Source organism: Anser anser (assembly GCF_964211835.1).
Source record: "Anser anser genome assembly, chromosome: 1".
Classification (NCBI taxonomy): Eukaryota; Metazoa; Chordata; class Aves; order Anseriformes; family Anatidae; genus Anser; species Anser anser.
In genome coordinates, this window is record NC_139720.1 from 92,837,945 (window position 1) to 92,860,928 (window position 22,984).

The 22,984-nt window shown below is 37.5% G+C and overlaps 1 protein-coding gene across 6 annotated transcripts in view; it reads left to right on the forward strand.

Moving 5' to 3' along the window:
- Positions 1-22,984, forward strand: part of CBLB (Cbl proto-oncogene B) — a 137,120-nt gene that overhangs the window by 60,418 nt on the left and 53,718 nt on the right. For 5 of the 6 annotated variants that reach the window (XM_083821337.1, XM_083821338.1, XM_083821339.1 and 2 more), the window contains 2 exons: positions 9,697-9,843; positions 20,966-21,122. In XM_083821337.1, the coding sequence (XP_083677463.1) occupies positions 9,697-9,843; positions 20,966-21,122 (304 nt within the window). Of the gene's footprint in view, positions 1-5,106; positions 8,594-9,696; positions 9,844-20,965; positions 21,123-22,984 lie in introns of those variants that run through there. The other variant, XM_083821342.1, reaches the window with a different exon arrangement.

Below are 22,984 nucleotides of genomic sequence, written 5' to 3' on the forward strand. Positions count from 1 at the left end.
TTCCTGTTAAATACCAAAATTGGATTTAGGTACTTAAGAATGATAGATATGAATGATGCATATATGCATATTAGTTTGCAAAAACCTCTCAATGTCAGGAAAATGTATTACCAGTTTTGCTTTCAGAAATGGCTAGATTGTGTTAACAGTATTTCTCCAGTCATTCATCATGATGAAAAGTAAGTTCAGTAAGCCTGAAAAAGTTTTAGAAGAGTGCTTAACAACCGGAAAGATTTGACTACATGAGAAACTACACTGGTGCAAAATTGAATAGGTTTTGATTGTAAAATTAAGTAATTCATATTGCATATTGCTGAGGATGCTCATTTACGTGAAGTGGCTTTTTAATTTATTTCACTTAGAAAACATAACATCATCAGCATCATCATTCTTTTAAGGTAAGGTAACAAAGTATGAATAGAAAGTTCCAAAAGAACAAGCCTATATAACATGTTCTTGACTATTTCTGTGTAAGGAAACAGCATACTGCAGACAAAAAAGCAAAACATAATCAATGATGTGCTGTCTGGATAAGAGGAAAACCTGCGTACTAAGATATTCAGGGCGCTATGTGGGCACGCCTGCTCTGTTGGTATTAGCACCTCAGAACCTGTGCTATATCCTGGTGCTGCATGACAGTGAACTAGATTAAGCACAACACAGAACTAAAACTCTTTCCTTCGCTCATGCTGGATCTCTGTCAAGCAGGTAACCGTGTAGTCATACCAGTACCTCATTTTGACATCCCTGGCCTTTGGGCTTTTGCTGTTGACTGCAGCAGGATTTGTGCCAAGCTCAGCCTTGTATCCCTTCCAGAATAACACAAGTTGGTCTACATGCACACGTGTTCCTTTTTGAATGCAGCTTTGCTTGGACTGGTGAGGAAATGCTTTATCTATGGCATGGGTAATCATAGAATCGTAGAATGGTTTGGGTTGGCAGGGACCTTAAAGCCCACCCAGTTCCAACCCCCTGCCATGGGCAGGGACACCTCCCACCAGGCCTGGTTGCCCAAATTCATGTCCAGCCTGGCCTTGAACACCTCCAGGGATGGGGCATCCACAGCTTCTCTGGGCAGCCTGTGCCAGTGCCTCACCGCCCTCTGAGTGAAGAATTTCCTCCTAACATTTAATCTAAATCTACCCTTTTAAATTTAAAACTATTTTCCCTTGTCCTATCCCTATAACCCCTGCCAAAGAGTCCCTCCCCAGCTTTCCTGTAGGCCCCCTTTAGGTACTGGAAGGCCACTATAGGGTCTCCCTGGAGCCTTCTCCTCTCCAGGCTGAACATCTGGAGCTCTCAGCCTGTCTTCACAGGAGAGGAGCTCCAGCCCCTTTATCATCCTCATGGCCCCCTCTGGACGTGTTCTAATACATCCATGTCCCTGTTGTGCTGGAGCCCCAGAGCTGAATGCAGGGCTCCAGGAGAGCAGAACAGTTCTGCTCTCAGGAGAGCAGAACAGAGGGGCACAATCACCTCCCTTGCCCTGCTGGCAGCGCTGCTTTTGATGCAGCCCAGGATGTGGTTCATTTTCTGGGCTGCAAGCGCACGTTGCTGGCTCAGTTCATTGTCTGCCCAGCCTGTATTTGTGCTTGTGCTCTCCAAACCGAATAATCCTCACAAGTATAGTCAGGGTAATGATTATATGGGAACATGTTAGCACCTGTAGGTGCTATTGATTGTACTTCCAGTACACTGATAACTTGAATTATAGTAGTGACCTCACATTGCAAAGAAATTCAAAATGTTTACTGTTCTGTTTACTGCCTTTAACAGACTGTTTAGTTTTGCAAAGTGTTTGAAATATTTGAATATTTCTTCCACTTAAAGAAAGCTCTGGATGATGGTATGTTTATCACTTCTGTGTTTCATACTAATTCATTTTTTTAAAAGTTTTTTTCATATTTATAGGTCCAGTTAGATAATTCAGTTTTTCAAAAAAGGGACTTAGCTTTGTTCCAGGGGGGTTTCTGTAACAACCTCAGTTTTGTTTAGAGATGTGGATTTCTGCGTTACACTTTCTGGCATTCACACTTTCAGTGTGAAATTAATAACACTGGATCTTGGTAGACAAAGACATCTACAGGAAGGTGGAGGAAGCAGAACAGTGCTAAATCACACGTTGATATTGATGAGTGAAAGAATAGTGTAAAAGCAACTGATAAAAGTATCAAATAAAAGTAAACCAACCAGTGTCCAGTTTTATTTCCTATATTTGTACATGTCCGATCAGGTATGTTAAATCTTGTAGTTTGTCAGGATGATATAATAGCTCAATTAAAAGTTTTGATAGCAAAATCTGTTAGCTGTGAGCCTGTGTTATTACCTATAATGCAATAGAATTGATACTTGACAAAGTATTTATTCTTGTAAATATTCAGATCAGTTTCATTCAAATTTATTTCCATGAGTAGCATCCGCTAGAGTTTTTTTATTTTTACCTCTGTTGTCATTTTGTGTAAGTAATTAAAGATAATAACTACTTATGGGAAAATGATTAGATCTTCAGCATGGCAACACACTATTTGTCCTTTTTTTTTTTTTCAACTTCTGTTTTATGCAGACTGCGTTTTCTTTCTTACTTTAATTTGTGCTAACACACTGTGTTCTCATTTCATTGGATATATTCGTTACCCAGTATATCTGAGCACTAGTGAGAAAATAGATTAAATAGACCTAGGAGTACCTTGAGACATTTGTGTCCACCTGATAACAGCTCTTTGGACAGATCTGGAAGTAGCAAAATATTCTAAATGTGGGCTGTGAAGCCCAGCTCAGGAGAACTATTCATGATTGCTGTTGTATGGAGTGTTTGTTCAGCAAAACCCAAATGTAATCCTTGGACAGAGTTTTCCTTAAGAGATGTTGGCAGGCCCAATGCCACAGTAGTTCGTAAATGAAAGATTAGAGACAATAATGAGTGAGCTTGTAGAGTCTTAGATTTGGAGAAACATTGTGCATCTTCCTTCCTTTGTATTTGTATTCAGTTTTCTTTACTAAATTATGTTGTGGTCATTGTTTTTGCATAAATGGGGAAGAAAATACATACTGCAGAAGCAACAAAAGCTGATAAGCAGTTTTGAAAGATGGATTGAATTTCTCAAGAATTATCTTTCGTGTTGACACCTTTCTCTGGTCTTTCAAATATGCTGGTTGAAGTGGGTATATTTGTGTGAAATGATTTTTAAGCAAATGAAAAGGTGGAGTAAAGTTAAAGGTGACATTACCATCAGCTTTCTTTGTTTTCTGGAACATCCTTCCCTAAATCTTACCCAAAGTTTGCCATTTTTTACTTTTGGTATACATCCTGAACAGCACAGCTGCAATAGACTTGCACAATACTTTGGTATATGTCAGAAAACAGCTGATGAGAAAGACATGAGGAAGGGTAATGTTTTTCTACGCATGACAAGCTCAGCTCCTTCAGGATTTAAGTAGCAGTTGCATACAGGTGATTTCTTACAAGTTTATACTTGTTTTTCATGTTTAGTACACGATGAATTTAACCATTGGCTCAATCTCCCCATGTTGAAGACAGTGTTTTTTGTTTGTTTTTTCCTTTTTTTTTTTTCCTTTTTCCTGGGCTTTGCAGGTGAGGAAACTAAATCATAGCAAAATTCAGTCATTTGTCTACATTCCTTCTATGAGTCAGTGGCAGAAGAAGGAAATACAGCTCACATATATTTTTAGTCCCAAGAATATTTTGTCCCAAGAATAGTCCCATATACTTTGGTCTCTGAACAATACTCTGTCCTTATAGCTTTTAAAAATAATTATTGCACAGATCCAGAGTTGAACTAATTACCAAGTATGACGGTAGACAGGCTTTTTCTCCACAGGCTTATTGACAGGAACCTTCAATTTCCTTTACTTCTGAAGTGTTAAGGAGAGATCATTTGTTAAGACTAGAAGACTGTGTTCTATGTCTGTAACTTTCTAAATCAGCAGCTTTTTTGTTTTTTAATTCCTGTGTTTACTGTCTGAGAAAGGGGAAGTTCTGGGAGAGGAAGGGGGATAAATAAGTGTGGGTTATACTGGTTTATCGAGACTGAGCTGCTAGTTGCATGTATCCCTTTTAGCCCTGTCTCTGTGTCTTTTTGTAGATCTGAAATACACGTTTTTTCATCTTTTTTTTTTGAGGTGATTTATCCTGAACTTAGTGTATTCCTGCCTGTGCTGCCTGTCTTTAGTTAGTGGCAGAAATATAATCTGTCGAGAACAGTTTTGGACAGCCATGATTTTCCTTGTGGTGGCAAAATACAAATAGGAAATATTTTGGAAGCCTGGAGCACAAAACATAAATACTCATCTCTCAGGCAGTAAAGTGGAAGAGCTAGGTGTGTTGGTCTTGACTTCCCTCTCTTGTGCCCGAACCACAGGACTATATTCCCTTAGTTCTAATTAGCAGCATGTGTTTTGTAGGATCCCTGTATTTTACTGCAACTTGAGCATATGGATCAGAAATCTGTTTTAAATGCAACTAATTAGGTGAAATGAGCTCTGTACATATGCTTTGGATTTTGAAGCTTTAATATTTTGAGGGGGGGTTGGATTTTTAAAAGTTAAAATCAACAGTTCACCTTTTGAAGGCTTTTCAAACTTCCTTTTATATTGATTCATAAACAATTACAACTTGTGGTTTTGCCAGCTAACAGAGCTGTCTTTGTCCATGTATTCTGCGTAAGAATTGTAGAAGAATAATCTTTTATTTAGTAATAGACTAGTCTACTTTTGTGTCAGATCTGTTACTGGAAAATGCTCTTAACTGCCAAACAGATCTGATCCTAGTTCTAAAGAAGTGTCTTTTTTTTTTTTGTGCCAGCCACTGAGATATATTATGAACTTGGAAGGTTGTTGCATTGTTTATTATATAACAAAGAGTGGGAGCAGAAAGATTGTTAACACTTGTTAAATGCAGTGAAATAGGGAACCCAGCAGTAATCTTATTTTTGGAATAAAGTAACTGCAAAGTTGTACAGACTGACTTTTTTCTTGTGCAGTTTCCGCCCCCCCCCCCCCCCCCCCCCCCGAAATAATTGCAAAATACAAATAATCACTTTCATGGTAGGTAGTAAGATATAAGCATGAAAGTAGAAGTGATATGAACATACAATATTTATGCATTTTCAATTTTTTGTGTGTGAGATATAAGTACAGATTGCTTAAAATTAATTTGTCTTGGTTATAGTCTGTGAAATCCAGTAACTACAAAGGATCCAGGGCTCAGGTGTATGCATTTCTGTGCATATTTATGTATATGTTGATTCTGTCAACTATATTTATTTGAAGGTCTCCAATTTAGGAACTCTCAGAGTATTTTACTCCATTCCTCCTCATATGCTGGCAGTAAAAAGCAGGACACAGGTGTTCATCCCACCTCATCAATCAGGCTAGTGGCAGAAAGGAAATGACACACCCTAATTCCCTATCCAGTTCTGTTTGCTAGACCATATTGCCTTCCAAAAGTAAAATTAGCTTTCATGCAGTGGTTAGAAAGTTGACACAGCCAAAACTTATCTGTGTTACTGCATGCCAGTCATGCCTCGCTTTCCTGTTTTATAGATCCAGGAGGGCAGGAGTGCTTTAGACCTTCCACTACTTGCTGCTGCTGCTCTGGTTGTGGCCAGGTTGTTGTAATATTTCCATTATTGAGTCTTATTTTCAAATTTATGGCATTTATGGGTATTTGAAAATTCCTTCAGTTGTGAAATCTTGATTGTTGCAGCCGTCTCTAGCCTGCCCTCCCTCCCTGAACTTGAAGAGAAAATTGATCCAGGAGATACTAGTTCACTGGAAAAGTGAACAAACTCATGATTCTTGTTTTCAGGCTTCACTGTCTCTATTTCAGAAAACTTGCTGTTGTTTTATTACTCCAAAAGGCAGGTAATTATGAAATTAAGAAAAAGGATCTTTCTTCTGACTAACCAAAAGATCTTTACTGAATCAGTAGACCTTTGCCAGTCTATACCAACTGCAAATTTGATCTTTTGTTTTTATATCTTATCTAGGGTGGTTTCAAAGTTTTCAGCTGGCTTTAAATAGACTGTTCAAAATATGCAACTTGTGTTCTTACCATAGCTCTGTGATGTACAAGCATTTGTCTGGCAACAAATAACCGAGTATGACTGAAGAATTGGTACTTCAGAAATGTTCTACCAGGGGGTTGAACTGTATCATCAGCTTGAGTTAGGAAAAGTAAGTTAGCAAAGGCTAAGCCTGAATAATAGGAAAAACATCAAATAATGGTTGTTAAAAATGTTGCAGATAATATGGGAGAGAGCTACGTTATCTGTTACATAAAATTCAGTTGATATACTATTATTTAGTGTTAAAATATTCTTAAATCTTACCAAAGTAACCATTATATTGTGAAGAACGACCATCCCAGTTCAATTTGCTATAAAGGGGCAGTGTTATTTGATTTTGATTTCTGAAAGATAAGATTTTTCTCCTCAGCATGAAATCCATTCTCTCTACAGAAATCAAGGAGATGTTGTGCCTGGTATAGAGTACAAACACAGCTGAGGAAGAAATCACCCTCTAACCCGCTCCAGCCTGCCAGTATATTTTAAAGTATATTATAATTGCAAACCTGAGGGCTGTACTCAGGCATTAAGCCTATTGTTTCTCTATAAAATGGATATATATGTATATTTTTCCTAAGGCATTGCTCCAATAAGATCCCTTAAGATGTTTCTCCCCTGCTAGAATCTAATGAATCAAAAGGGTCACTCTAGGGCGTGAATCTGCCATCAGAGCTCTTCTATGCCACATGACTGCCAATATGAGGTTGTGTTCGCATCATTCCTCTGCTACTGCAACAGTCCACACAGTGACTGTGAGAAGAAAATCCTGTGTTAGGGTCAGAGATGCCAACTGAGCTGATCAGGATTGGTTTCTTTAGTCTTGTGGTGTCAGGGATCCAAAATAGGTGGCTCACATTGACCATTTCTTTGGCTTCCGTTAGGATTGCTCACTGAGATGCCAAAACTGATGAGTTTAGTTGTTGTTTTCCATATACATAGAACTCGAATACCTTGTCTTATGCATGGGAAATAAGCTGAAAATTTTTTGATACTGATCCGTCTTTACATGGGGAGAGAAAAAGGAGTCACTTAGAGGATGGAGCTTCAGAAGCAGGCAAGTGGTTAGAGGTGTATGTGCTTCCTGAGATGCCCTGGGAGAGCCCTCCACAGGGCAGCAGGAGTGCCTGTGCCGGAACAGATAAACACTGTCAGAAGAGAGAAATGTACAGGTAGGGAGAATCAGTGGCCCTTCCTGATGGCCTTATCTCTGCACCTTGTATAATTTTTGAAAATCACTGAGCTTTGCCTGTCTCAGTAAGTTATTGAAAGCTGGTGCAATGTAAACATAAATAAGCAAAAATGGTGCAGCATGTGCTTTACAATTCTGAAGAAAAACAGTTAAGTGAAAAGTTAAGGCAGCAATTTATAATTATTTGATATTAGAGGAACTTGAGATAGTCATCAGGTACATCAAGAATCAAAATTAAGGAAGAAACTGCCACCATATATACAAATGATCAAGAATTTGCTATTTATACGTGCTGTGGTGTATGTCCAAGCACAGATAAGGTTCTAGTTTTTGTCAAGTTTCAGCTTTGCAGTCAGATGAAAGAAAGATATCTTAGTTTGATATTAAAACATTTTATCTTGTTGATACAAACACAAACCAAAGATAATTTTCTCTTGACATTTATTTTTTTTTAACCAACTTGAATAACGAAACAGAAGTTTGTTGATGTTCTGCGTGACTGGCGTGCAAACAGAGTTTGCTATTCAGATACAACCCCAGCATGTCTGTGCAGTGCATTTGCTGGCGAGTTCCTGCCAGTTGTTGGTTTGGTCACGTACTGTGCAGGTATGTTTAGTAGACACACACCCTCCTCCAGGCAAGGAAGCGCCTTCTGGTGGCAGTGTGGGGAAGGTGCCCCAGGTGGAACTTGTATGTGACTTCATCCTTTAGCTTGCTGCAAGGCTGAAGCCTCACAAATCCAGCAAGTTTTGTAATAGCTAACTATGCAGATTTGTACCTGGAAAGAACCCCTGCAGCACAGTAAACTGGAAATGTAGACAACGTAGACATATATATTGTGTACCAGCCACGGGAGAGCTCTGTGAAAACTTGTGCCAAATCATGTGCTCATCTGTCCTGAGTACAGAAAGGGTTTTGCCTGATCTTGGGTCTAGGGCAGGCTGATGAAGCCACATTAAAATAGCTGTTGCTTTTTCTGTGCATCAGGCTTGACTTCTGAGGAGCAAAATAATAAGGAACATGTGTGGGTAATTAAAGTACAAAGGAAACAGGAAGGGGGATAGCAAGGAACAAATCCAGAAAATAAGGAACAGTTGGGCATCGTAATTACAGACATCTGATTTTACTGGAGGAATTAAAGGACTGAAAGAATTAGTCCTACAATCATTCTGAATCTTGTGAGGAGGGAGAGTGTATTCATCAAGCTTTTTTTTTTTTTAATTGCTTATATTTTCAAAATAACTGCTTTCACCATTGTTTTTCTGGTAGCAAAACCTGTATTAAAACTTGCAACACAGCTTCCACAGGAATCTCTATTGTAAGTTGTACACAAATTTAGCTGAAATAATTACTACTTCAGTATTAAGATGAGTTCTTTTATATATCTGTTATACTATTTTAATGATTTTGAGCATGAAAACTCTGTTCTACATATTCTGGAAGATGTTTGGTACGTGTGTGTGTAACAATCCATCAGTTGAATTTTAATCTTTTAATATGGCTGGGGACTTATGAATAATTTTGAATTTATTTAAAATATTGTATATAAGCAGTTATACATTATGTGATTGATAAGCATTATTTTACTATTAAACCTTTTAAAGCACTGTGAAGCAGTACCTGAGATCATAAGAATACAAATTCTTAATCTGAAACTGGTCTCCTGGGTGGTGGTGTCTGTTGTATATATCAGGTGGGAAAATGCCCCTTTGCTGCTGCCAGGAAGGTCTAAGAAATCTCTAGAAGGAAACTAATAAAGATTGCTTCACCCTTCCTTCTTCCATCTCCTCTTTCCACCATCTCCCACAGGTTTTTCCATAGAAGATTCATCTGCATTTAAAGATATAATGTTCTTTTTACTATACTAAATGGGTTTTCTATGCAAAAAAATATTTTTTGATGAACTGATATAAAGTGGGAAAAGCTTATGGAAGTGAACTGATAGCAAAAAAAAAAAAAAAGTTTGATTTTGTTTCTAACACCAGTGGAAATTGAAACCAAGCTTTAACTAAAGAAAAAGTATGTAAAAGAAGAATAGGAAGTGGCTCCAGTAAGGAAAAGCTGGAAAGAGTAAAAAGAGTAAAATTGCCATAGGAAAGGAGAGTAAACCCAGTCTGCTGATGTGCTTAGAAACCTGGACTGAAATAGGTTTGATCTCGCATATAAAAATAAATTTTAAGGGTTTTTCTTTTTCTTTTTTTTTGTATTCATGGAGGCCTGTGATAAATATGTACTCAGAAGTGCATGCAAACTCAAACTACTAATTTGTATTTGTATGATGTCTTTTCAGTTGGAAGTACAATGTTTTTCTTGTGTCAGGCAGTGATTATTATGCAAATATGCAGAATATATGAGATTCTGGAAGACCTATTCAAGTTCAAGGATTTGATCTTTTTTTTTTTTTCCCTATTATATCTACAGGAGAAATCTAACAAAGCTGTCCCTCATCTTCAGCCACATGCTAGCAGAAATCAAGGCTATTTTTCCAAATGGCCAATTCCAGGGTGATAATTTTCGTATCACCAAAGCAGATGCTGCAGATTTCTGGAGAAAATTCTTTGGAGACAAGTAAGTACTAACATTTTGCAAAATTTTTAATTGTTTCTAGTCGTTAGCATTAAAAGGAATGATATTTTCAAAAATTCAAATAATGTTTCTAAATATGTGGGTGGACCTCTTTTAAAGGTCTTTTCTTGTCCAAGTCTTTAAATTACCTGAAATTGCTGAATTTGTTGTTAGCAACTTTGTTGCAATGCTGTAATTCACTCAAAAGATGACTAAAAATACACGGGCAGTTCTGTCAGTGGCACTTACTATTGATCATAAATTGGACTAGGTTGTATAAAGTTTATTGGTTTCATTCTAAGGTGAAGAGAGTAAGTACATTGTTTCATGAGGTACATGGCCAATCGTGTTATTTTATATTATATATATGCTACAGTTGATAAATCTGAAGTCTGAATTAGGAGTTTGATATTGGTTGCATGTACAGTGTATGTTTCCTTATCTCATCTTTTACTTTCTAAATAGAATATTCACTAAAGTAAATGATGTTTTTCTCCCTTATTATTGAAACACTTTTTCTACATCTCTACTACGCATAGTCACAGGTGATTAATGTTTTCTTCTGTCCAAATTCTGTTACAGAAAGAGGTAAAATAGTGCAGATATGGTGGAAGGTTTCATCAAAAACAGTTTTTGGAGAAACTTAGTATTCAAGAATGGGTCGTAAAATGAATGTTAAATGTGACTTGTAGATATCTGACTAAATCCTTATAGTAAATCTAATGTTGAAAATATAAAATAAAACAGTTGTAAGGTTGTCTTGTTTTGTTTGTTTCTAGGGAACAATTTATGTTAAGGTGTAGGTGAATAGAAGATGCATAGCTTGATCACTTTCTTACAGAGTGTTTATTAGTGTAACTGTGACAAAAGAGGGGAGGGGCAAGGGATTTGTATATTTTACAGTATAATAGAGACATCGCTATGGTCCTCAAGTCTGATATCTTGCATGATGTATGCCGTAGCAAATCACATAACAATTTCTCCAATTGCAGATCCATAACCATCTGTTATGCTTTCTGAGCAAAAGCAGCTCTTTAAATTTAGCCTTTCATTCTTTATATAGAATACCAGCATAGTTGGTTGGCACTTTTGTGAAGTAATGTTTCAGTGTGAATTTACAACAGTTTCATTTCCTTTTTTTTTTTTTTTTTCTAGTCTAAACACACCTACTGCTAGCTTCCAGCTTTTAGGTTTAATAGCATAGTCTGGTAACTTTAGTTTTCTAACAGATTTCTTGCCTACGTAGATAATATTTCAATATGATCAAGTCACTATATCAATCTTATTTTTGTTAAAGGGAAGGAATCCAACCATGTTTTGTCTTGCCCATGTCAATTTTCAGATTATCCTTAGAATTTCTATGTATTTTGATCTTCAGAAGATCAAATAAAGTATCTATCAATAAGTGAAAAAAACTAGTTCAAAAAAATGATTTGACCATGGTCATCTGTGTTCAATGTCTCGGTTTTCTCTTCCTCTCTTTCTTCCCTTTTCTTTGCAGCTCTCAGAATCTACATCTCCTCATGGTCCTCTTTTCTGCCGGGCTATGTCCTTGAATGACCTTTCCCTGCTGTCTTGATCACAAGTTCAATTTCTATCGTGGATTTACACATCTTATCTGAACAGCAAGCTGCTGTTTCTTTTTGGCTATCGGTTGTCTGATCTTAACCAGCTTCATCATCTTCCCTATTCACTGTTATGTTCCTCTTTGTATTTCTCTGCTATCTTGTACTTTCTATGTGAGATTCAAGTGCTTCTCTTCAAGTTTATGGTCCTGCTAGTTTCCTTTGGAAACTGGTACAATAGACAGGCACCTGAGGTGTCAGACAGTAGGATACTGTAACATATAAATAAATTATCAGAACAAGGTTGGTAAGAAGGATTTTACAACTTCGTCAGTCTGTCTAACAACTGAGCTCTACCTTTGCCTGTCTGTTCACGCTTGACTCTTTTCTTTTCTGACTCAGTTCCTGGAGTGTTTCTTTCTAATCCTTTTCAGGGCCCCAAGAGCTCTTGCTGTGCCTATTTTTACGCTTCAGTTTTTCTCGCTTATCTAAATTTCTTCATAAAAGGCAACTTTAAAGGTGAATTCTCAGTACTAATCCTCTTACTGTTCCCATCTCCCTTACCCCACACCTTTTGTGTGTGTACTTTTATAGTGTGTGCCTGTGTGTGTGTTAAAGCATCCATGCACCAAAAATGCCCAGGAATCAAGGCAATTTTAGGATGTACAGTTAATTATATACATAACCTGGTCATCTAGTATAGCCTAGAAGTTTTTTGAGTTCTGCCATGTCAAGTGCTGCTGTTTCAGACTAGGTAAATAACAACGGTTTCTAATAAATTGAAGTTGTTTTATTTACCTGTCTTCTAAGCAGTGAGGAGTTGATATATGCTTGACAGCCTTGGCATTATCTCAGGTTTAGTTAATTGTGCTTAAGTAACTGTAAAGCATGTAACAGCATGTATGACAAATAAACAGATGAGAAAAGTTTTTTCTGGCATTACATTTAATCTCTTCATTACACAAAATGCCTGAAGCTTTTAAAACATTAATTGTCTTCTAATCCATTTAGAAATATATGGCAGGTATGCCTTTGAGCAACATCTTTTACAATGGGCCTGTTATGACAAATTAGTTTGCAAATAGGCTAGTATCACTTCCCTAAAAGTAAAGCCTACATCAAGATTTAGGGTGTTGCAAACAAATGATAAAATCTGTTTTTAACCTGACCACCTAAGGGTAGGCCCCTAGGGTCTTGTTAAACCTCCAGGTCTGGTGAGTTATATACTGCAAATGCCGACATGCTGGGAGGAACTCTATTACATGTTCCCTGGATGCATCTCTATTTTACAGGGCAAGCCTGGGCTCCTCACCTGTTTGCAAAACAGCAGCCGTTATTTTGAGGTCAGTAAGGAATTCTGCTCAAGAATAGAGCATGAATAAGAAGTTTCACTGGATCTTGGCTTCTGATGGATAAACTGTAGTAGAAGAAAAAGCAACGTGTTTTAATTTGCTGAGGAATAAAATCCAAAAGATACAGTCTCAGAGAGCCCAATTTGTAGTTAAAGAGTTTTTTTCTGTATCTGATTTCTTTCACCACTCTTCCCCAATGAATGAGGAACTTCTAGTTTTTTTTAGCTTCGTTACATTTGTCTGTCTGGATACTTGCTGCAAAATTTTGCTGCTGTAACTCAAGTTTATTCAGCTTGTTATTAATAAATATCATAGAATGCAGTCATTGTTTTAGTGTTTAAAACAAGTCAGGTATATGTTCGCATGACTTTGAACTCATTAGCAGAATAAATAGCTAGGCATATTGAAAGTCTCTGGTGATCACATATGTAGCTGCTCTTTGACTTTTCTGTAGAAAAAACAAGTAGATCTCAGCAAAGGAATTGAATGGCTCCATCAGAACAGTATGCTGAGATGACTTCACAAATTCTTGGCTTTCAAATCTCTCCTCAACTTTTGCATTTCTGATTCAGTTTTACAAAACTTCTAGATGCCAGTAGCTAGAGAATGCTATGGTACTCAAGAGAGATGCAGATAACTTGATAGTGGAAATCATCAGCCCGTACATAGGCTGAGAGTGCAAAAGAAATAAAATGTTAAATAGGGTGAGGTTTTCCAGTATTGCATAGCTAGCCAGCAGGACCGGGGAGGTGATCGTCCCCCTGTAATCAGGTCTGGTGAGGCTGCACCTCAAGTGCTGTGTTCAGTTTTGGGCCCCTCACTACAAGAAGGACATTGAGGCCCTGGAACATCCCCAGAGAAGAGCTACGAAGCTGGTGAAGGGCCTGGAACAGAAGTCCTGTGAGGAGCGGCTGAGGGCACTGGGGTTGTTTAGTCTGGAGAAGAGGAGGCTCAGGGGAGACCTTACTGCTCTCTGCAGCTACCTGAAAGTAAGGTGTGGGGAGCTGGGGGTCGGCCTCTTCTCACAGGTAACTCATGATAGGACTAGAGTGAACGGCCTCAAGTTGTGGCAGGGGAGGTTCAGGTTGGCAATGAGGAGACATTTTTTCTCAGAAAGAGAAGTCAGGCATTGGAATGAGTTGCCCAGGGAAGTGGTGGAGTCACCGTCCCTGGGGGTGTTTAAGGAAAGGTTGGACATGGTGCTTAGGGAAGTGGTTTGTTAGTGGTAGGTGGATGGATGGACCAGATCTTGGCGGTCTTTTCCAACCGTAATGATTCTATGCTTCAGAGGAGAAGGATAAACCTCAGAAGTGATAAGATGTTTAGAAAGGGTCTGAAAGTACTAATAAGGGCTTTAGCTGTTTCAGGGAGGGGTCTGACTGATAAACCAAGATGGGAGATTATGAGATTTTGATAATGTGGAATGGAGGTAGAAAATGGATTTGAGCAGTATGATGAAGGAAAAAATGGAAGAATTGGTTTCTCTGCAAGGGCAAAGTATGTATCTAAATTAGGGGGTGAGATCAACGGGTTCCAGATAGAAAGCCCAGGAGAGTTCTGGTGTATGGATTTTGTCAAGGAAGCTGACTGAGAAAATCTGTCAGGGATACAAAGGAATAGAGAGAATTTTGGATTAGCTTTGTGAAAACAAAAGCCAGCAATGAGCAAGAACTTTCCAAAGGCTGAAGGACCGGAGTGGCCAAGAGCCTACGTAGCTCACTGGCTATGAGGAAGAAGACAGGCTCTTAAAGAAAATGCAAGGACTGTCTGAAAAAGAATTCAAGGATAAATTTTACACCAAAGCCAAGGTCAAGATCTTCGGTTAAGTTCCATACCAAGAAGGGGCTTGGTAGTATCAAACGCAGGAAAGTGGTCAGACTGAGAAGGTGTGAGCTAATTTTGTACTGGTTACTGGAATGCAGTTACTGGAGCAAGTGGTTTTAGTGGAATGAATCTCTATCTGGGGTTTACCATTATAGTTGTGCTGAGGCAAACGATAGTTAAATATATAGCTAAACAGCAATGGTAAATGGAACTGTGAAATTGGAAGGCATGTAATCAGCAGTTACATTCGTTTACAGATATTTTAGTAATCCCCAGTGGGTTGTAAGTATGCATATAAAACATAATCCGATCGCTTCTTCATTATCTGTGTTTTATCACTGTATAGTGCTTGATGTTAATTTTCCCCGGTTCCTCACTCATTTTAATAGCACCTTACAGCTTTTACTTATTTTCTGTTCTGAGTAAAAACGTGCAAAATACCACTGGGAGCAATCCTGAACTGAGAAGGAGAGTGGGTGAGATGACCTAACAGATCTTTCCAGCCCCTGACTTTGTAAGCTATGGTGAAGTCATGCAGGGCTTTGTAACTATTGAAATTTGTGATTTGTGGCTGTCTTCATGTTGCAGAATGAATCAGCATCAAAATGTCAATGTTCTTAGAGTTTCATTTTTCCAAAATTCTACCGCTTATTTTATCTTCTAAAGTTTTACACTTCATTGTGAAACCTTAAAAAATTGAAAACATTTTTGTTATTGTTGTCAGATACACTGATGCCCCCCCACCTCTTAGTTTCCAAGGGAATGGAAATTGTTTCACTGCTAGGGTCAAACACATTAATATTTTAAAGCTCCAATACTTTTTTTTTTCTTTCCAGCTTGGGCCTCAAACATTTATTTTGTTTTCATTGGAATTTAGGGGAAAATGTGGATATTGATCTCTCAGTAGCAGTTAAACAGGGTATTTCAGATTGATACTCTAGAATTTTGAGTGGTTGTGGTTCTGTTGTGGTCAGTGCTGTTTGGCTCAGGGTAGAACTGACATAGCCCCTGTGGCTTGCGTTCAGAGAAGCAGTAAAACAGGCGTGGATCACAATGCAAGACTTGAAAACATTGGTCTGTCAGAAAATGAGACCTCAGATAAGCTTGGTTTTAACACCCTGTTGATCCCCTTAATTTATTACTTGGTTTCCTGTTTATGCTGCTGACAGTGCCCAAGAGCCACCCAGTTGCCTGAACACTGTAAAAATATGGACTGAAGGAGGTGGTCTTGACCTAGAGAGCTTCTAATCTGAGTATGAGCTGAAATGTAAGGAGAAAGCAAAAGATACAAAGGAAAGAGGAAGAGGCATTGATCTGAGTGCCATAGCCTTTATCACCATAAAGATAGGTGTTTTGGCAACAGAAAAAACTATAAAGAGAAGGAAATAAACAGGGAATGGAGCTTTTAGAGGACAGTTCTTTCCTTGGCTAATCAGCAGCATGGGAAATATGTTTGTTGGTACTCTTGTTTAAAAAACTGAGCCAGAGGCAGAAGGTATCATTCCCTAAGGGCTAGAGAGACACAGATCTCCCTAAATCTTTTTCGTACAAATATATCAGCAGGTTTGAACAAGATAGATAATATTACAGAGAAGAGCTAGTCAGTGGAAAGATGCAAGATATGATTAACTAAGCAGAAAAGGACAGCAGTTTTCACAGCTTTTCCGGATGGCTGAGAATAAGGTAAAATTGCATATACAAAGGATAGAGGATGAAAGTTATAACAGTTGACGCACAAGATTATGAGACAGGAGAACAGATTCTTGGTGGATAGGCAGGAGAGGCAATATTTTAAAGCTGAATAAGTTTGCAAGAGCTTTGGATTGTGGTTGGAGATCAGAATTGGAAATACATAGATACATACATCCCTTTAGGGACTCTTCAGGAAATGCAGACTTCCTGTGTCCCTTAAGGATGTACTAACCTGCTGTCTCACAAGCAATGTCCAGTTACGTGGCTTTGGAAGTGGATATTTTAAGCGGTGTATATTCCCTATTTCCTAAGGCTCATTTTCTCCCTTTTACCTTCTCTCACACGCTAGAATTGTCTATATTTGTTCCGCATGATGTCACTATCTAACTAATGTACTGGCATGATATGGCGGAATTCCTTTTTTCCCTTAGGACTGAACTTCTCAAGTGTGTCAGTTGTTTGCTCTGCAGCTCAGAAGCAATGAAAATATGTGGCCTCTCACTTAAAACTGAAGCAACATAAGAAAATGCTCTGTTCAGTGATGATAAACTAAAATCCACATTGCTCACTGCAGATGTGCTAAGAATGTTGTTTCTATCTGGGTCAGTATTTACTTGAATATTTTTGAGTTTGCTGTGAATACAGTAATGCCCTTTTCACGTTATGTTTTCTGGCAACATTTGAGACAGTCTCTTGGAGACAGAAACGTTCACTGTAAGTTACACGGGTACGTGTTTACCTTCCTAGACATACCTGTGGTCTGTTGTAGTTCAAATGGACGCAGTGTCACTTGACTTTCCAGAATAGCTGCATTTCTGTAGTTCCACTGAAAAACTGTACTCTGAACACTCTCAGAAAATATTTACTTCCTCTCCAGGTTTATTTTATTGTCTTTTGCTTTTTAATGATGCAATTACTTTCAAGGAGTTTAAAAAAATTCCCATCTACACATGGTCAGGACAGGAGGGAAAGAAGGACCCAAATTCCTCTGCCTATTGCTCAAAAATTACATGCTAGACTCTAATCCTTCTCCTTTAGGCATATGGAAGTTGTGTGGTTGGTGTTTAAGATACTGTATTTTGAGAATTTTGACTGACACTGCTCTTTGACGTGTCAATAATAGTAAATAGATGCCATCCTATATGAAAGTATTTTTAAAAGGTTTGTACTTTGATCAGAGCACTTGTGAATTAATTGTTATTCTTTAAATATGTTTACTAATTTTACTATTGCAGAAAAATGTGGAGAATTAGTATTTTAGTTAGTATTTTAGTGTTTTGAGAGGCTTGGAGAGGAAATAGCTTTTTTCTTTGTTTTGACAAGATGCTTAAATAAGAAGGCAACCCTAAGGTGAATGCCAGAATACAGATAGCTTAGTTGATTTAAGAAAGATTAGATGTGTGCAGGAAGTCTTTTCAGAAAAAAAAAATCAGGATCATTTCTTTTATTTTGTATATTCTTTCTTTAAATTGATGCATAAAGTTTAGACATCAAACACTGAGTCAAGTGCAATCACTCAGCTGTAGTCGTGTGTGTTCTACTGCAAGTGGTAGCTTATGTAATTACAACTAAATACATGAAATACTGAGTGCACTTACTCAACCTAATTCTATAGAGAACTAATGTTACAGGGCTGTCGTATCAGATCTTTCTGAAGAGCTGTAGCAGAGCTGACTAACTCATCTCTTCCTAGACAAGTGTCCGCAGGTCAGCCTAATAGCATCGGGCATTTTGCAGAATACCTGCCAGCTTCTAGTGCAGGATATTGTTACAGCATGGCACAAAAAATATTACAAAGACAAAAATAATTGAAAATATTTGTAGCAGATACTTTCTGTGATTCAGGAGTTGAATGCTGCAGGCAGTATCTCATCACGTGTTTTTTTTCTTTTTGTAAGGGCATTTTTTTGTAAACAATCTCTATATATTTAAACCACTTTCTAAGCGTGCTCCTAACTTGGATGGTTCCAATCACAAACTTTGATTTGATTGGTCCCATTTTCTTCCCTCTCCTGCTGCCCCTGCCACCCTCCACTCCCTCCCTAAACAATTAAAATAACTCTAGATTTAAATAATGAAAAAGTGCCTTTCAAAGGTGCCCTTCATTGCTTAAAACACAAGAAAATAGCAGCAGTGAAATGTTCATTCAAACAAAAACACAACATCTACAAAAGACTCTCTCACTCCTTCATCACTGTGGGAAGCATTCTGAGTGAACCCTCTCCTAGTTCTCTGTCAGAGGGTGTTTTTCAGTGTGCCTAAAAGGTCACCTGGTTTCAGTTCTTCAGAGGTATAAGAGGATGTTGCAGAATCCTGGACCTTGTGAAGGTTCAGTGACACCCTCATAGGAGCGTGCATGTGCTGTCTGTGAGATCAGAAAAGAGCACAGCAGTTTGTGTATATAAACTGAAGAGACACTGGGGGAGAAATGATCCCTGGCTGCTGCTCTCTCAAAGTATTTAGGGACGAGAGCTGTATAAAAGTAGCTGCTGAGAAATAGGAATTAACATGTTTTGACAACCAGTTCTCACCGTTATTTAACAAAGCAGAAGATAAAAGACCTGTTCTACAAAGTTCAGCAGAAAACAGTTCGGCTGACCGTATTCAGTTTTAAATAGGGGGCACCTCATTTTCTGGACGCTCTTAGAGAAATCCCACAAAATAACTTTAAATGTTATTTCATTAGCTAATCACTCATTTCCAACATATGTTTTCTATCTTAGCCAAAGCAGAGCTCTAAAAAAAATATGCTCCTGAAGACTTTTGTGTGTTTTCTCCATTGTTGGTAGGGTCTGGGGGAAGATACAGGGTGTTAATGAAGAGATGGTGAAAGATTATTCCTATTGATCAAATCTAATTAACATGTTTTCATGAATTTGTCTCAGGTGAGGCATGAAAAAGCAGTTCTTAAGGTTAAATTCTAATGGCTAAAGTCTTTCCCGTTAGATTATCAGATATTTTTTATTTGGGGGTTAATTAACTCTGACCCCATTTCAGTGTGATCCTAGTGCTGTTCAGGTGGTTTACAGAGAGATTCAGAAGATATTTCAGAGCCACAGTTACAGGAACTAAATAAACAATAGGCACTTGAACGAAGACAACTTTAACACCACAGAAGCACTTAAGTTTTCCAATTTTGTTCTCTGAACTTAGTGCAACATTTCATTCTCTTTACCATAATCAAAATTTGATGTGCATTCTTTCTTAAATGGCATCTGATGTGGTATCTCTCTTCAGCTCTTTGTGGTTTCCTGTTTTTCCTACACAGATGAAAGTATCTGCTGAGATCTATTAAACTTCACAGTTTATCCTTTATGACTTTCTTAATGTAAGCCTCCAAATAACATTTAGATTTCTTTGCACTTACAAATATAATGAATGCTTGATGCAGTAGAAATACAGGAGCATGTCTTTGGTGTTGTACTTCAAACTGCTACTTGTTTTAACATAGTTTAATTCCAAAATACTTATTATACAGGACCAACTTAACACAGTTGGTCTTTTTCTGCACAATATTGTAGTACCAAGTAATATGCATTCCCACACAAGGAAATAGTTAGAGAAGCTGCAATAAAGTATTTTGACCCATATAAAAATAAGGCAATGTAAACTAATAAAAATTGCAAGAAAATGTTGATGAGTATGTGAGGCTTGTGTCTCTTGTCTTTTGACATTTAGCAGTCATTAAAAATATTACTAGCAATGTGTAAGAACTTGTTAAGTCCTGAAAATAGTTATATATTGATTAATGGTTATATATTGGTTAGTTGAAATATGTTTAAATACCATATAACTTGCCCTCAGTGCGAGGCAGAACCTTTACAAGAGAAGGTGTTGTGGTTTTTTCATAATTTGGGTTTAATCCCAATGACATGAGAAAAAGAATTGCTATTAGTGAAAAGTTTCTCATAGATCTGAGAGCGATAAAATAGAGTACTTTCAAGTGATCAGCCTCGTGTCAGATTCCAAATGTAAGCACCTGGTTGGCAAAATAACTAAACTGCATTATCTATGCAAATGGAAACGGAGTTTGACAGGTTGTGGCTTTGTATTAAGGAAGATAATTTTACTCTATATCCGGACTTCCCACACTTTCCCACATTCTCTACTCTCTGAATATACTCCCCATTGTGCAGGTGAAGGTGAAGATCTGAGAAGATGTCTTCTAATATTTATGTAACTATCATGGGCTATAACAAACCTTGGCCTAGTGGTGGTGGTATCTGGATGGTTGTTATCGGAGGGTTGCTTGGCCAGTGTTTGTGAGCCTAAGTTATTGCAGTAGATACTGAATTGATGTTTATCATTCTGAGAAGTGAGGCTGTGAAGAAGGGAGTTCCTTACCAAGTACAGAGGTGGTCCTTTACATTAACTTTGAGACGGTGCAAGGTTGGTTGCTGTACCTGCTTGGTAGAATATTTCATTTTCCACAATGTTCTTTCTATTGTTGTCCTAGGGAAGCTTGAATATTTATCATTGCAAAATAAAGTGTCACTTTGTTCTACTGTGTTTAAGGGAAGATAAACCATTCTTTCATTTCCTTAGGCTCCTTTTCAGATAACTTGATTCTCTCTGTCTGTTGAGAAACTGAATGAATGCACCACTACTTCAAAAGTCAATCTCTGCTGTCTAAATAAAATATTAAATATTAAATATGGGGTTTTATTAAATTTATTACTTCTCCCCTCACAGAACTATAGTGCCATGGAAAGTGTTCAGGCAGTGCCTTCATGAAGTTCATCAGATAAGCTCTGGTTTGGAAGCAATGGCTCTTAAATCTACTATTGACTTGACCTGCAATGACTACATTTCAATTTTTGAGTTTGATATCTTCACTAGATTATTTCAGGTAAGACTTGAAAATTTTAGATATTTGTTTGACTTCAAGAACCTAAGTGACCTGAGTCACTAGTACCTAGGGGTCAGAAATTTGGATTTATGGGGCATCAGTATCCATGTCTGAAAAACTGACATCTGAAAAAAGATATCCAGCAGCACCTTCTTCATTCCTGCACATACGTATGATCACAATATATTTGTGTTTGCTGTTTATGTATGTTGCACTATTCTTAAATGCATTCCTAGAAATGCAGATCTTCAGGTACTTATCTAAATATTATTTATTTCTTTGTACTTTTGTAGCTACATATGCTTAGATGAATTGTTTCTACAAACACATCAAGAAAATTGTGTAAGACTTTTTTTTTTGGCAAAGTGTAGGCCCAATTCTTTTTCTTTTTTGAAATGGACAAATTTTTGCCATTAATAATGTTCTACTGTTTATGTATAATCAGGGACTATCTGTGGGAATAGCATTGATTGTATTATTGTCAGTAGATAACATACATGCAAGCTTATTTCAGATAAATGTTACATGCCTCTGTTAATCTTGTGCCCTTTCTAGAGAACGTACTTTAAGGAAGACATTCTTTGAGTATTTGAATCAATATAGAAGGCTGTGCTGGTTTGCATCCGTATTAAATGCATTGATTCTGAATTTGTCACTTTGGATTCTTATTTTGTTTATAGTAATCTGTGAAGTATCCAAATATTTAATTGGTTGTTTATGTTTGTCTTTTTTTTTTTTTTAACCCCCTACAATGCTAAACTGGTGTATTGTTCTTTACCTTGTTGGAGATATGTTCAAATTACCAATATTACACCAAAGCCTTGGCCATATGTTTGTTCCATCTTCCATGGTGTTCTGTGATAATCTGTTTAGCTTTATTGGGTTTGTTCTTCTGGGAAAGGGGGCTATTACAAAGTTGATATTAAGATCTGGTAGAAGGTGATTAACGGTTTTAGTTTAGAGTTTTGGTTTTGATCATCTCATCTCTGTTCTGAGTCAGAACTGTATCAAAATTGCAAATGTTAAGGTGTAAGTAATCTCTCTAATTTAACCACATATTTTGGTCACTTTTAAAAACAAAGTCACGCAGGTTATAGTGCTTTGAATAAAACTTGGGAGGTTCTCTGATGTTGCTGTTCAGCAAAATCCCCCTAAGCTTTGCTCTTTGTGTGTAGATATGATCAAACATTCCTGCTTGAACTTTGCTGCCTTGGGTCCATTTCTGTTCTGTCAAAGTTTCTCCCTTTTATTAATTATTTGGCAATCTGATCTGATTTTCAGATTAGTCAAGCCCAAATCTTGATCTCAAGACTTCACTGCAAAATGTCAGAGGCCTATTGGCTTCAACATTATATTACTGTGAAATGCGTTTATTCAAGGTTCTTTTCTATAGGATTTGATTCCCTCTCTCGTTCTGCTCACAGATAAGAAAGTTGTTGTGTTTGCTTTTTTGTTGTTTTTTTTTTGTTTGTTTTAATCTGTGCATCAAGTATAAGATTAAACAAGTGAGTGATCTGAGAAGTAATGTTTTTTTTCTGGCCCTTTGTGAAGTCCTGTAGGTTGCATTAAACTTCAGGACAGAAGTCTCAAATGAGATTTTTTTTTTTTTCTTCAATTTGTAGGACAATGAATTTGCATTGCTTAGCTTCTTTGTCAGGCCATTGCTCTTTTCATTTGTTACCATGCCTGGTGCTAGGAAAAGGGGATCAGCAGTACTGATATAAGTAAAGAAAACTGGTTAGGATTAACTTTAAATTTAACAGAGAAGCAGAGAGAGAATTTTTGCCAAACTGATTACCAACTTGTGCAATAGTTGTGTAAGTATTCAAGTGAACTTGCACTGAACTTGGTTTCAGAATCTC